The following is a 14404-nucleotide window of genomic DNA, read 5'->3' as shown; positions in this document are numbered from 1 at the left end:
CGATTGGAATGCCTATGGGGATCACCATTACTGCTGTGGCCACTATGGGGATCACCATTACTGCTGTGGCCACTATGGGGATCACCATTACTGCTGTGGCCACTATGGGGATCACCATTACTGCTGTGGCCACTATGGGGATCACCATTACTGCTGTGGCCACTATGGGGATCACCATTACTGCTGTGGCCACTATGGGGATCACCATTACTGCTGTGGCCACTATGGGGATCACCATTACTGCTGTGGCCACTATGGGGATCACCATTACTGCTGTGGCCACTATGGGGATCACCATTACTGCTGTGGCCACTATGGGGATCACCATTACTGCTGTGGCCACTATGGGGATCACCATTACTGCTGTGGCCACTATGGGGATCACCATTACTGCTGTGGCCACTATGGGGATCACCATTACTGCTGTAGCCACTATGGGGATCACCATTACTGCTGTGGCCACTATGGGGATCACCATTACTGCTGTGGCCACTATGGGGATCACCATTACTGCTGTGGCCACTATGGGGATCACTATTACTGCTGTGGCCACTATGGGGATCACTATTACTGCTGTGGCCACTATGGGGATCACTATTACTGCTGTGACCACAATGGGGATCACTATTACTGCTGTGGCCACTATGGGGATCACTATTACTGCTGTGACCACAATGGGGATCACTATTACTGCTGTGACCACAATGGGGATCACTATTACTGCTGTGACCACAATGGGGATCACTATTACTACTGCGGCTACTAAGGGGATTACTATTGTGCTTCCCCAAAAATAAGACCTACCCTGGATTTTGGGGGCAGCTTGAACTATAAACCCTACCCCGAAAAAAAACCCTGGCTAGATTACATTTAAAAAAAGCAATACATTACCTTGCAGGCACGGTCCGGGTCCCTCATGCTGCCTACTGGAGCTCCAAAGTCCCACAATCCTCAGCCACTCATACAACATCACTTCCTGGTTACAAGATTCATAAAACCCATCCCCAGGAAGCAATGGCTGTGACTGGTTCTTCAACCGCTTCTCAGCCAATCAATGCAGCGCTCGATGAACCAATCACAGCCATCGCATTCATTCATCGACCGCTGCATTGATTGGTTCTTCAACTGCTGCTCAGCCAATTAACAGTCTTCGCATTGTGGAGGGAGGATTTATGAATTAGCTGGTACACTATCTGACCGCTTGTAATGAGACTTGTTGTAAAGGTGGGAGGTTCCTGGGTACTGCTCCTTAAGCCACTTTAACATGGCGAGAAAAATCAGACGAGATTTGTGCGTTGCGAGATGCACAAATCTCACACAAACATGAACACCATTCTTTTGAATGGAGTCGTATACATAAGCGTATCTGCGCCATCTATACACACACATTGCAAAGCGGGAAATTTACACAAAAAAAGAAACCAGATAGATAGCATGGGATACGCAGTCCAAAATCACTGCCTTACACAGCGATAGACCGGCTCAACACCAGCTCCACAGTGGTGAAACGCTGCACGATACACGCAGCGTTTTACACTTACAGTCGTGTGAGACCGGCCTAACACAAACACGCTCCTCAGCACTCATACACATTTAATATCTGAATAAAATTACATAACTGTTTATACTAGCTGGATAAAAATGCAAGATTTTATAAGCATAGTTTTGATCAAAACATGCGTACGAGTCCTCACCCACGTGTTTCTGTTACTGTAATCGTCACAGCCATGGCTAAAGTGCACCTTTACGTTTAATTTATTTGTTGGAAGTGTGGACTTTTGGTTTTTTTTGTACTCATTGTATTGATGAGGAAGCGGCGGCCTACACTGTTTGCACTCCATTCACCCATCTGTCCCAGGTGACTTATTGAGAGTATATAGCCAGGTACATCCTGCACACAGCAGGGGGTTGGACCCGATGACCCTGAAGGTCCCTACCAACTCTACCAGTCTATGATCCTGCTTTCCCTAAATCCATTAGGATTTTTGGTCCAAAGAGGTGTGTCTTTTAATGCTAGGTATTCATCTAATAAGGTTCTCCTAGACATAACGGATGGGTCCCCATGTGTTGGTCAAAATATGTGCATTTTTATGCGGTTCGTATAAACAATGGTTATGCAATTCTATTCAGATATTAAATGTGTATGAGTGCTGCGGCACGCGTTTCTGCTACTTTAATTTAAAGAGAATCTGTGACATCCCCCCTGACGTCTGTTTTATTGATTCATACATTTTCAGGAGGAATAATAGAGGAACTTCACAATGTAGAGTGCTAAGAAAAGAGAATAAAGTGGAAAAAATAGCCCATGGAAGTGAAAGGAGTGGTGGCCATGCATCCATACTGCCCCATTAACATGGGGCACTTGGGGTTAACCATACTCAGCATTGGTGGGGGCCCCACCTGTGCAGAAGTAATAAAATGTGTTTAGAGGTAAAACCTCTAAAAGGAAAGTAAATTCTATCCACTGTATAATTATAAAAGGCATTCAATTTTCTAATATCCAGTGTGTGCCATATCCAACTTTATTGCATAATACTTTGAAATACATGAAATGGGAATACCTTGATGTTCTGGACCTGTGTTTACGTGACTTTACTCGGTCTCGGGACCTGCTGGAGCTACGTTTCCTTCTTGAACTGTATGACGACTCACTGCTGGAACGATGCCTGCGCCTAAAAACATGAAGGAAAAAAAAACAAAAAACATAGTGTTCGGGTGTTTTTCCAGCTAACTGAACAAAAACTAAGCAAATATGCATAAGCAATGGCCTTTTCAAAAAACACTAAACTGTGTTCAGGCTATGTTTACATTATGTGGTGTATGGGCCAAATACCCTGTTTCCCCCGAAAATAAGCCCTATCCTGATTTTTCGGGATTTTCTGGGAGGCTTAAAATATAAGCCCCACCCCAAAAATAAGCCCTAACTGCATTACATTACAAAAAAGGAATACATTACTTAGCAGGCTCGGTCCAGGTCTGATATGCTTCTTGCAGTCCTCGGCCGCCCACAGAAGATTACTTCCTGGTTACGGGATTTATAAATCCCACCTCCAGGAAGCAATCGGCTCCGATTGGTTCTCGAGCGCTGCTCAGCCAATTGATGCGGTGCTCGATTAACCAATTCGATGACTGTGATTGGTTCATTGAGCGCTGCACTGATTGGCCAAGCAAGTGGTCGAAGAACCAATCACAGCCATCGTGTTGTGAAGGCAGGATTTATGAATTGGCCAATCGATGACGCGGCTCAATGCGTCTGAGCTCCAGAGAGCTGCAGAAGGGACCTGGATCGAGAATAATAAGACATCCCCGAAAATAAGACCTAGCACCTCTTTTGGGGCAAAAATTAATATAGGGCAGTCCTTTTTTGGGGGGAAACACAGTACAATGTGAACAAGGTTGAAGTTGCAGTTTCTTGCTGAAGACTGCATGCTACCAGCATGGAGGTTGGGAAACTCAAGTGGGAAGACATTTGACTCTTGGCTCAGAGTGTTGCATAAAGTACTTGTATCACATTTACTGAGCAAAAGTTGTCTCACAAACATAAGGTAAAGTCATGGAATTTCAATATATTGACTCAATTTTGCATAAATAGCACAAATGTTCAGCTATCTGAAGAATTTGGGGATTGGACGTCATTATGTAATAATTATAAGCTCCCGCTTGTTTTACATAATCTTAGTCCATATCAATTTCTTCATAAACATAAAAAAGGGACACAAAAGCCTATTTATGTACTCCATGTAGTTTATGTTAACATTGCTAAATCCTAAAGCAATCACTGACCTTTTGTCGTAAGAGTGGGAACTGGAGTATGCTTCCCGTGAACGAGATCTGGATCTCCTTCCTGATTTCTTACGACTCCGCATTCTTCCATCTGATGAGCTACTGGAAGAGGAGCGTTTCCGATGTTTCTTTTTTTTACGGGTCCTCGTATCCTCCTCCGAGTCTGAAGAGTGTCGGCCCATTATGGAACTACACGGAGGAAAGCAATCAGGAGAGAAAGAAAGCGTGACTTCTATAATAGTTTATCTGTGCGTAAAGACAAATATACATTCCAAACTTTTCCATCTGATTAAACACACAAGTTAAATGCGTTTTCTATACACAATTGGTTGATACATAACATAATGGCATTTACCTAACACAATGCAAATGAATAGGGCTGTTGTCTCCTTTATTTGTTTTGTTAAAAATGGACACAGTGATTATTAAAGGGGTGAATTTATATCATTAAAAGGGGGTGTTCAGGGCTTCCCAAAGATCAACTGTTGGGCAAACTGTCAGTGCCAACAGCGCTGTCCATATTACAGTGGATTCGGTTGGTACTGCAGACATGGCTCCTGTTGAATTCAATGGCAGCTGTGCCTGCAGCAATGTTGACCGCTTCCAACACTGTCCAAACTGAAGGTAGCCCTATCAAAAGCTTATCGGCAGGCATCCTGAGATGCAAATTCCTGCTGATCAACTACTGACAACCTATTTAAACCACTTAATGCCACAAGACGTAAATTTATGCCATGAGCGTATAGTACTTAGAGCAATAAGACGTAAACTTATGTCCTGTGTTTTAAGTGTCAGCCCAATGCCAATCTCGGCAACAATGTAGTGATGGCTGCTATCATAGTTAGCAGCCTCTCACTACTTGCCACTAGTGGACTAATCACAGCAGACCTGCCCCAGCGATCACTATGATTGGTCAGTCAGCATTGACTGATGAACCAGAGCGCAGCAGCCCAAGTTTACGCTATTTACAATGTGAGCTCTCTAACCACCACAATATGTTTTTTAGATGCGTAATAAATTTATATATCTACGGTTTGGCCCGCAGGAGGTTTACTGTGGAGGAGGCTTACACAACAAATTTTGTCTGAATCAGACTCAGCTACTGAGGATAACCCTACTATTCTAGCATTATCCTCTCCATCATCAAGCAAGTCTGAACCCCCTGCACACGAGAGAAGACGTCCAATAACTGTCACTCAAGATGCGGACCTCTGATGCTCAGTGGATTACCCAAGAAAATTTAAGACCCCAGATCCCTAACTTTACTGGTATCATGGGGATACAATTTAATACAGAGGGGCGCAGATGGGTAGACTTTTAAGTTTGAGGGTTTTTTTTTATTTTATTGTGCATGCTGTTACCTAAACCAATTTATATGCCCAGGATTTCATCCGACAAAATCCCAATTGCAGTTTTGACCCCCTTGGATTCCTTAGAAATCGCAAAATTTTGGGGCATTGTATTACGTATGAGGCTAGTAAAGAAGCCGAGCATTAGGTCATACTGGAGCACGGATATTTTATACCACACCCCAATGCCCCCATGGCGATATCAAGGACGGGTTTTGAAGTGGTCATGAAATTTCTGTATTATAAGAAAATACACAGAGCACACCCAGCGATGACCCCAGTTATGATTGCTTATATAAAATCAGGCAAATAACAGAGCATTTTAACCCCTTAGTGCCTAGGCCTGTTTGCGCCTTAATGGCCAGACCAAATTTTGGAAATCTGACATGTGTCACTTTAACATAGAATATCTCTGTAAAGGTTTTGCATATCCAAGTGATTCTGACATTGTTTTTTGTTGTACTTCATTTAGGTGGTAAAAATAGACAAAAATAGAAAAAATTTGTGCATAGTTATTAAAAGCGCCAAAATTGGTAAAAAATTTTAAAAATTGTCATAATTTTCAATTGTAATATATCAAATACGTGCAAACATACTGTACAAAATTTTTGATAAGATACATATTTCCATCTGTTTACTTCATTTTGGACGCACATTTGAAAAGCTTTCTTCTTTTTTTTTTTTTCTATTTTTTTTTTAACCATTTAGGAGCATTGATTATCAACATTTTGAGGAACACTTTGTTTTCCTACACCAAGGCAAGATTGCAAAGGCTCATAGACGGCAGAATGATAGATACCCCCACAAATTACCCCATTTTAAAAACTACACCCCTTAATGTATTCACTGAGGGGCGTCAGGAGTATTTTTACCGCACAGGTTTTTTTTCAGGAGTTAATGCACATTAGAGGAGAAAAATGAAATTTCAGATTTCTGCATATATGTCATTTTAAAGACAGTTTCTTTTCTGTAGTACACATGAAAATGAGGATTTGCACCCCAAAATAGATACCCCTGTTTGTTCCGTGTTCAGAAACATACTCATTGTGGCCCTAATATTATGTCCATATGCACAAACGGGCCCAAACCAAAAGGAGCACCAGTGCCTTTCAAAACAGAGATTTTGCTTGAAGGTGTTTTAGGCCCCACTGCCCACTTGTAGAGCCCTTGAGCGGCCAAAACGATATAGAACCTGACAAATGACCCCATTTTGAAAACTAGACCCCTTAACGAATTCATCTAGGGGTGTACTGCTTATTTTGACCCCACAGTTTTTGAATGAATCTAAGCAAAGCAGAAGGAAAAAAATTACGATTTTCATTTTTTTGGCAATTGTGTCATTTTAAAAACATTTGTTTTTGTACAGCACACATATCAATGAAGACTTTCATCCCAAAATGCATACCCCTGTTTCTCTTGTGTTCAGAAACATACATATTGTGGCCCTAAACTTCTGTTTGGATGCACAACGGGGCCCAAACTGAAAGGAGCAACCGTTGGTGGCTTTCAGGACAAACCTTTTGCTTGAAGGTGATTAAGGCCCCATTGCCCACTTGTAGAGCCCTTGAGCGGCCAAAACGATGGAGAACCCCCACAAAATGACCCCATTTTAAAAACTAGACCCTTTAATAAATTCATCTGGGGGTGTACTGTGTATTTTGATCCCTCAGTATTTGAGTGAATTAAAGCAAAGCAGAATTTTAAAAAATACGAATTTCATTTTTTTGGCAATTGTGTCACTTTAAAAACAGCTTTTTTTGTACAGCACACATATGAATGAAGACTTGCAACCCAAAATGGATCCCCCTGTTTGTCCCGTGTTCAGAAACATACCCATTGTGGCCCTAGTTTTATGTTTCTATGCACAAAGGGGCCCAAAATAAAAAAGAACAGCCGGTGGCTTTCAGAACAGACATTTTCCTCGAAGGTGTTTTAGGCCCCATTGCTCACTTATAGAGCCTGTAAGAGGCCAAAATGATGGAGAACCCCCACAAATGACCCCATTTTAAAAACTAGACCCTTTAATGAATTAATCTGGGGGTGTACTGTGTATTTTGATCCCACAGTTTTTGAATGAATCTAAGCAAAGCAGTAGGAAATAATTACGATTTTCATTTTTGTGGGCAATTGTGTCAATTTAAAAACAGTTTTTCTTGTACAGCATACATATAAATGAGGACTTTCACCCCAAAATGGATCCCGTTTGTCCCGTGTTCAGAAATATACTCGTTGTGGCCCTAATCTGCTTACAGGACACATGGCTCGGCCTGTAATAGAGGGAACACCCGTTGGATTTCAGGACACAACTGAATAAATTCCAGGCCCCATTGCCCACTTGTAGACCCACTGAGCGACCAAAACGATGGAGAACCCCCACAAATGCCCCATTTTGAAAACTAGACCGCTTAACGAATTCATCTAGGGGTGTACTGTGTATTTTGATCCCACAGTTTTTGAATGACTCTATGCAAAGAAGTAAATAAATACAGAAGACGGAAGGGTCCATGGAGGATAATCGCATCTGGATTCAAACGCGGAAGCCTCCGAGAATATGTTTCATCTCCCTTCACCGATCACATCAGGTGAGGGGAGATGAAACTTACACTTTAAGAACTTTTACGTGATCGCCATTATGCATTGGATAACGGCGATCACATGACCAGAAACCGCTTACTGCCCCTCTCCCCCTTCCCCCCCGTGACATCTCCAGGCTCTTGGCTACCTTTGGTACCCAGAAGATTTTAAGTATCCTTCACTTTTGCGCATGGGTCCGCCATCATGCTGACGGGCAATGCTTCCTCATGGCTATTCAATAAAGAAGAGGATTTTAATGAATGCTGCCTGGTTCTTCCTTTCTACATTGCTGATCAACGGTGGACCCAGGGAGTCGGGACCCTAACTGGGCTATTGCATAGTGCCTTGCACCAGCGGTGTGGCTGAATCCTTGGAGTGCTGCTGTGTTTCTTTTTTTCTTCTTGTGGATCATGCTGACGGGCGCATGCACCGGTGCTGGGGTAAGGTCCGCGGATCAACATCCCATCAGGGGACAAATCCGGGGACTTGGGTACGTAATTTCATCTCCCCTTACAGATACGATCCATAAGGGGAGATGAAACTTTAACTTTTTAAACTTTTTTTTTTAAACTTTATATGATCACCGTTAGCCGATGGATAACGGTGATCATGTGACTGGGAACCGCATACAGCGGTCCCCAGTCATATCTCCCTGCACTCGGCTATCTGTGACAGCCGGGTGCAGGAAGATTTTGAATATGTCGGGCTCACCAGCCTTCTGAGCATGCGCTGAAGCCAGCGGTGGGTCCCGAGAGCGGTCGGAGGACATGGAGGAAGGGGGGTGAGTATTTTCACCTTCCCTCATGAATCCGATCCATAAAGGGGAGGTGAAACTTTCACTTTTTAAAAACTTTTCTTCACTTTTCCGCGATCGACGTTATCCACTGAATAACGGCGATCAGGGTATTGGGGACTGCTCACCGCAGTCCCCACTGACATCTCCTGCCTCCCGGCTACCTACAGGAACTGGAAGCCAGGAGATTTTAAATTTCCCATGGCTCCGGGCCTTCTCCACATGCAGCTGACGTAATGCCGCCTGGCGGTCAAGCGCAGAAGGCTGGCTTCGGGGCCCAGGGGACCAGGACAGCGGGGAGCAGGGTGGCGGACGGGGGTGAGTATTCTCAGATGCCCCCATGGATCCGATCCATGAGGGCAGCTGAATCATTAACTTTTTAAAAACGTTTTGAAGCCAATGGAAGCCGCCCAACCTGTGGCTGATTCACATATGATATTGCGGATAGGTCTTGGGTACATGTGTCACTGCCTAGCGATGGTGCTGGGGAAAAAAATTTGAAAAATCTGTACCATGCATGTCTGGCGAGCCATGAAGACCATCTGCAGTACAGATGGAGAGACTTAATGGCAGGTACGCGCGAGTGCAGGGTCAGATTGCATTGCGGGCCCACTCATACAGAATCAGACCTGTTTGTGTGCAGCCAACCCAAGGCCAAAATAGGCCATGTACTTAAGGGGTTAAGGATATGTCATCAATAGTAAAAAGCCCAGAGACGACCTTAAGTGAAACTTCACAAGTTCCAATAGTCACCCAATTTCCAGCCACATTAATAATAGCCAGCAAGAGTAAAATCTTATACAAAGGGCAGTAGTGAGTTGTATCATTCATGTCTTTTATTGAGCACATTGGGGAAACAATCATAGTGTTAATGACTTCTCTAAGAGCTAATTTGCAAAAAGTGTTTTAAAATAAGGAGATTAGATTGGGAATGTGGGTTTTACAAGTGCTTTGACTACTAAACAAAGGCACACAAAACCTGGTTACTGACAAATGTTCTCAAGAAAGATTGGTTAGTATGCGCCATGCCTCAATGCAGACAAGTTTCAGGAGGCCTTAGAAGATGTGTTAAAGAGGCGAATGAAAGCGGAAAAGACTACAAAAGCATTGCTATTGATCTGGGTTTATATTAATCCACAGTTAAACAAATGATCTACAAATGGAGAAAATTCAGAACTGTTACTACTCTCTTATGGAGTGGCGGTCATTCTGTTAGGGTCATTCCAATAGCACAATGGCAATCCTGAAAGTGGTGAGAAATAACCCAAGGGTAACAGCAAAAGATCCACAGAAGACTCTACAAACTGAAAAAACCTCAGTTCAAGTGTCCACTATTTGTAGCCCATCTCAAGTTTGCTTGCGACCACTTAGATCTAGCATAGTGTTTTCAAGAAAATTTTCTATGGACAGATGAAACACAAACATTGACACACTGACACCAAAACCTCATCATGGTTTGACTCTGCTTTGCTCCCTCAGGGTCTGGACACCTTGCGATTTCTCTTCGCAACAATATAGATTTAGCAAATACTTTACAGAAGTAAAGGCAGCAGGCTACCATCTCCAACTAAAGAAACGTTGGTAACAACACAATGACCCAAGGTACAAAAGTAAATGAAAATTTGATCCTAAAGGGGTCTTGTCATTTAAAAAAAACAAAAAAAAAACTATGCTTACCTATTCCTCTCCATGCAGTCTACTTACCACGTCTTCTCCTTCCCGATCTTCTCCTGACTCTTCCTGTCCTCGGGTCACCTCACCGCAAGCCAACCAGATTCTTCTTCTTCTGTTATGTGGCTGCAGTCTTCTTCCGGCAGGTCAGTGTGGGCTATGTCATAGTGATGTAGCGTTCACTGCCTAACGGGAAGCGCCGGATGCTATGTCAGACTAATGCCGAGGCTGTGCCGCATGGCAAGAGTTCCTATACTAACGCCGCTGGGAGGAATGGTCCAAATTTCTACTCGATGTTTTGCAGCTACAGGAAATATTTGGTGGAAGTGATTGCTGGTAAAGGGGGATCTTCTAGTTATAAAAGGCAAAAGGTTTTTTGCCCCCGCCCTGTGGATATTTACTCAAAAGTGCTCAATAAATGACTTTTTCTTGCAACTGTAAGCAAACTTTATTGAAAAATTCAGCTACTTACTAATATATATTGTGTATTTTAACTCCACCATTTTCTAGATATTACTTTGCTGTAACTACATGAGTGCAGCGCGGTTACATTTAGAGGCTGCGACTCTATACATGGTCCTCTAAAAAGGGTCACTGCATCTGGTGTAGGCAGCGCTCTGTGAGCGAAACACATCAGAAGCTGCATACATCTCTTCAATAGTTTACTACGACGCCTCAGACCACAGATCAGGTTGTTTAATGAGTAACTGCACTGTTTAAAAAAAACAATTAAAAAAAACAACTTTTGATGCATCAGAGCGACATGTTAAACGTTTTGATCATTGGGCTCTGGGTGCTTAGACCCTGCTGCACACTCAATTGAAGGGGTTGCAGGGCTCACCCGGGCACAGTGCTCCTTCAGTTATCTTCATTTCCTTTGGCTCCTCCTCACAGCAGCTAAAGACGGACTCATAGTTTTCTGCAGAAGTCTATGCGTCCGCTTTCAGCTGCCTGGCAATGATGACAGCCACAGGGGTAGAGTGCTCAGGTGAGTGCTGCAGATACTTCCTTTGAGAGATCTACGGGGGTCTCAGCATTCCCTCACTGATCAAAATGTTTGACATGTTGCACTGATACATCAAAAAAAGTTTTTAAAAAGTATAAAGTTACTTTTTAACTTACAGATCAACGTCTTGTGTAAAATTAGTAAAATAGATACAAATTTGGTACAACACTAATTTAACAATAAGCTTTCCAGCCGCCACATTCCAAGCCGCTAAACATTTTTCTTTTCGATAGAGCTGTATGTAAACTTGATTTCTGTGGGCAGGCTCTGTCTTTCTGTGATGTGCAATTTTTTAGCTATAGAGCCTTCTTTTTGACACATCGCAACGCATTAAAAAGTCCTATTGATTTTCGCATTTTAAAAAATGCGCAATTTTAATGAGGGCATCAGCGATGCGAGATTATTCTTTAAAAAAAAAAAAAAAAACACATCGCTGATGCTCAGAAATCATGGAAATAAAGATGCGACAAAACTGCGATTTTTCCGTGTAAAATTAGCCTTATGCTGTTGCACGATAAAAATGCTGCATATTATCGACTGCCATAAAATGCCCTATTGGCAGTCGTTAAAGGTGTATTCTGGAGACTGGGCAAAGTTTTCAAAATTTCCCTAACGTTTCCACTTATTGCCATTTTTCCAAAGCCCATGTAAATCATCCAACTGAACGTTTTCTGCCGACCTGCGCCACCGCTGCTTCCAATCCTGCTTCATATTTCCACATTGGTATTTAAAATGGCCAACAAGGAGTTCAAAAACTACATCTCCAGAATGCCCCATGGTGCGCTCATCAGTAACTGGCATTCACAACTGCACAAACTATTAGAGATGAGCGAACCTACTCGTTTCGAGTAATTCCTCGATCGAGCACCGCGATTTTCGAGTACTTCCGTACTTGGGTGAAAAGATTCGAGGGGCGCCGGGGGACGGGGGGGGGGGGGGGGGGGGGGAGGCGTGGCGGAGCGGGAGTAGCAGCGGGGAACAGGGGGGAGCCCTCTCTCTCTCCCTCTCCCCCCCCCCACTCCCCGCTGCAACCCCCCACTCACCCACGGCGCCCCCCGAATCTTTTCGCCCGAGTACTCGAAAATCGCGGCGCTCGGGCGAAAAAGGGGCGTGGCCGAGTACGCTCGGTCATCTCTACAAACTATCTTTCTGATCTACAAACTGTGTCGTCATTACAGATGTTGAAGGCACTGAGCATGCCTGACCAGTAAACCAGTGGAGCAAACAGGTCGTAACCGTTGGATACCAATGGGAACCACAAGTAATATCTCTGGAGCTTTGTAAGTTCTAACATTATATTGCAAAGTTACATGTTATCGCCTTATAAAGCTGATAACTTTCACTTTGAATCACTTTAATTGTTCATGGGGTAGGCATCAATATTAGATCATCTGTGGCACTCCAACTGTTGTGCCCCCATCATTGTTTATACTGGCCCATGGCACACAACACTAGCTTTAACAGCTTAAACTGACTTATTAAATGAAGAATAGGCAGCAATTTTAAAAGAACCGTAAAACCGCTTTAGGGCTCTTTCACACAGCCGTAGGTGTTTTTACATGTGCCTGCCAACGCTGTAAAAACGCGTGAACGGGTGCACAAATCTAACATTTGTGTGCCCTTTCAGCCAGCACAGCCCCGGCACATATACGCCGAGGCCGCAATGCCGTTGGGCGTGGGGAGACAGCTTAGCCGGCTCCTCCTTCCTGGCTCACCTTCTCTCTCCTCCCCTTTGGCTGTTTGCAGTGGTAGGGGGTGGAGCAAAACTCCCGCTACTCCCCGCTCCTTGTCGGCAGCCAGCAATGGGAAGGGGTGGTACAGAGCGGAGCTAACCTCTCATTGCAAATAGCCAGAGGGGAGGAGAGAGAAGGAGAGAAGGGGGAAGAAGTTTAGCAGTCATGCTGCTAAACTCCCTCCCACCTCCCTTCTCTGGCTGCTGTCATTGGCTCCCAAAAGGAGCCCATGCAGCGGCCAACGTATTCCGGACGGAAAGATAGTTCCAGGACTATCTTTTCGGCCCAGTGTAAAAGCGCCCGGCACTATATTGGCTGGCCAGGCTGGTGCTTTTACACAGCGAGAATATGGCCATGTAATCCAATGCATGAGATCATAGCATATATCGGCTGGCCGTGAAAATGGCGGCCATTATACGCTTGTGTGAAAGAGCCCTTAAAGTAATTTTCCAGGCAAATACTATTGATGACTAATCCTAGGTTATAGTTTATAATCGGGGATCTGCTGCTCGGGATTCCCAGCAATCAGCTGATTGTCAAGCCTGCCGTCAGTGCAATCCAGAAATAGTCTTTGGAGGTCAGAGCAGGAGATCTCAGAGGCGACTTCAGCACCATACTGGGTTGAAGTTGATATTGTAATAGGTGGCTTTGCTGCCATTGATTTCAATGGGAGCAAAGCCGCCCACTGAGATTTTCCGCTCCAACCCCGATTACTGCCAGTGCAGTGCGCTGGATGTTCAGCTGAATCCCGGCGATCAACTATCCTGAAGAGAGGTCATCAATTGGATCTGCCCGAAAAACCCCTATAGAAAAGGCTTATTTTGAACATAAAGTACTAAACAATTTTTTTCTTTTTTTTTAATCTGTGTACTGTAAAGCCATAGCTTTTTTTATGTTTCTGTAGCTGTATGAGGGCTGGTTTTTCTTTTGTGACACAAATTATATTTTTAATGACCCCATCTTGGGGTACATACATTTTTTTTTTAATTATTACTATATTTGTAGGAGAGGTAGCATGCCAAAGGGAACAGCAGTAAGGCTGCCTTTATACGGGCGAGAAAGAAAAAAAAAAGCTGGACGAGATTCGCGCGTTGCGAGACGCACAAGTATGAAACACACACACACACGAGTGATGCTTTCCTGCACGGCAGCACGATGCAATGCAAGAAACAAATCGCAGAATGATCTATCTTTCTACGTGCTTTTGCATCACAGCGCTCATTGTTTTCAATAGAGCCGGTGGCAGCACCACATTACGTGTTAGTTGCACACGATGCATGCTCTCCCTTGAAAACAATGGGAGAAACTCCACGATCCCCTGCTGCGTCTGACAGCTGTGGCAGAGGATCGCCGCATCTCCAAAGTGATGCAAACTGTTTTACCATAAAAACATTTCACATCCGCGAGGAATTCACATGATTGGGAGTGCGCTATGGGGGCGGGATTCACAGCCCCATATCACGTTCGCCACACTAATTGTTTTTCTTTGCATTAT

The 14404-nt window shown here is 43.9% G+C and overlaps 1 protein-coding gene across 2 annotated transcripts in view; it reads right to left on the bottom strand.

Moving 5' to 3' along the window:
• RSRC1 (arginine and serine rich coiled-coil 1) overlaps positions 1–14404 on the bottom strand; it is a 300880-nt gene that overhangs the window by 282635 nt on the left and 3841 nt on the right. For both annotated transcript variants that reach the window (XM_066600346.1, XM_066600354.1), the window contains exons 2-3: positions 3784–3972; positions 2562–2672 (exon numbers count right to left, since the gene is read on the bottom strand). In XM_066600346.1, the coding sequence (XP_066456443.1) occupies positions 2562–2672; positions 3784–3965 (293 nt within the window). In that variant the 5' untranslated portion in view covers positions 3966–3972. The remainder of the gene's footprint in view (positions 1–2561; positions 2673–3783; positions 3973–14404) is intronic.

The sequence above is a fragment of the Eleutherodactylus coqui genome, chromosome 1, assembly GCF_035609145.1.
Source record: "Eleutherodactylus coqui strain aEleCoq1 chromosome 1, aEleCoq1.hap1, whole genome shotgun sequence".
NCBI classification, from domain to species: Eukaryota; Metazoa; Chordata; class Amphibia; order Anura; family Eleutherodactylidae; genus Eleutherodactylus; species Eleutherodactylus coqui.
Note: the sequence above shows the minus strand (reverse complement) of the source record. Positions and strands in the feature narration are given on the sequence as shown.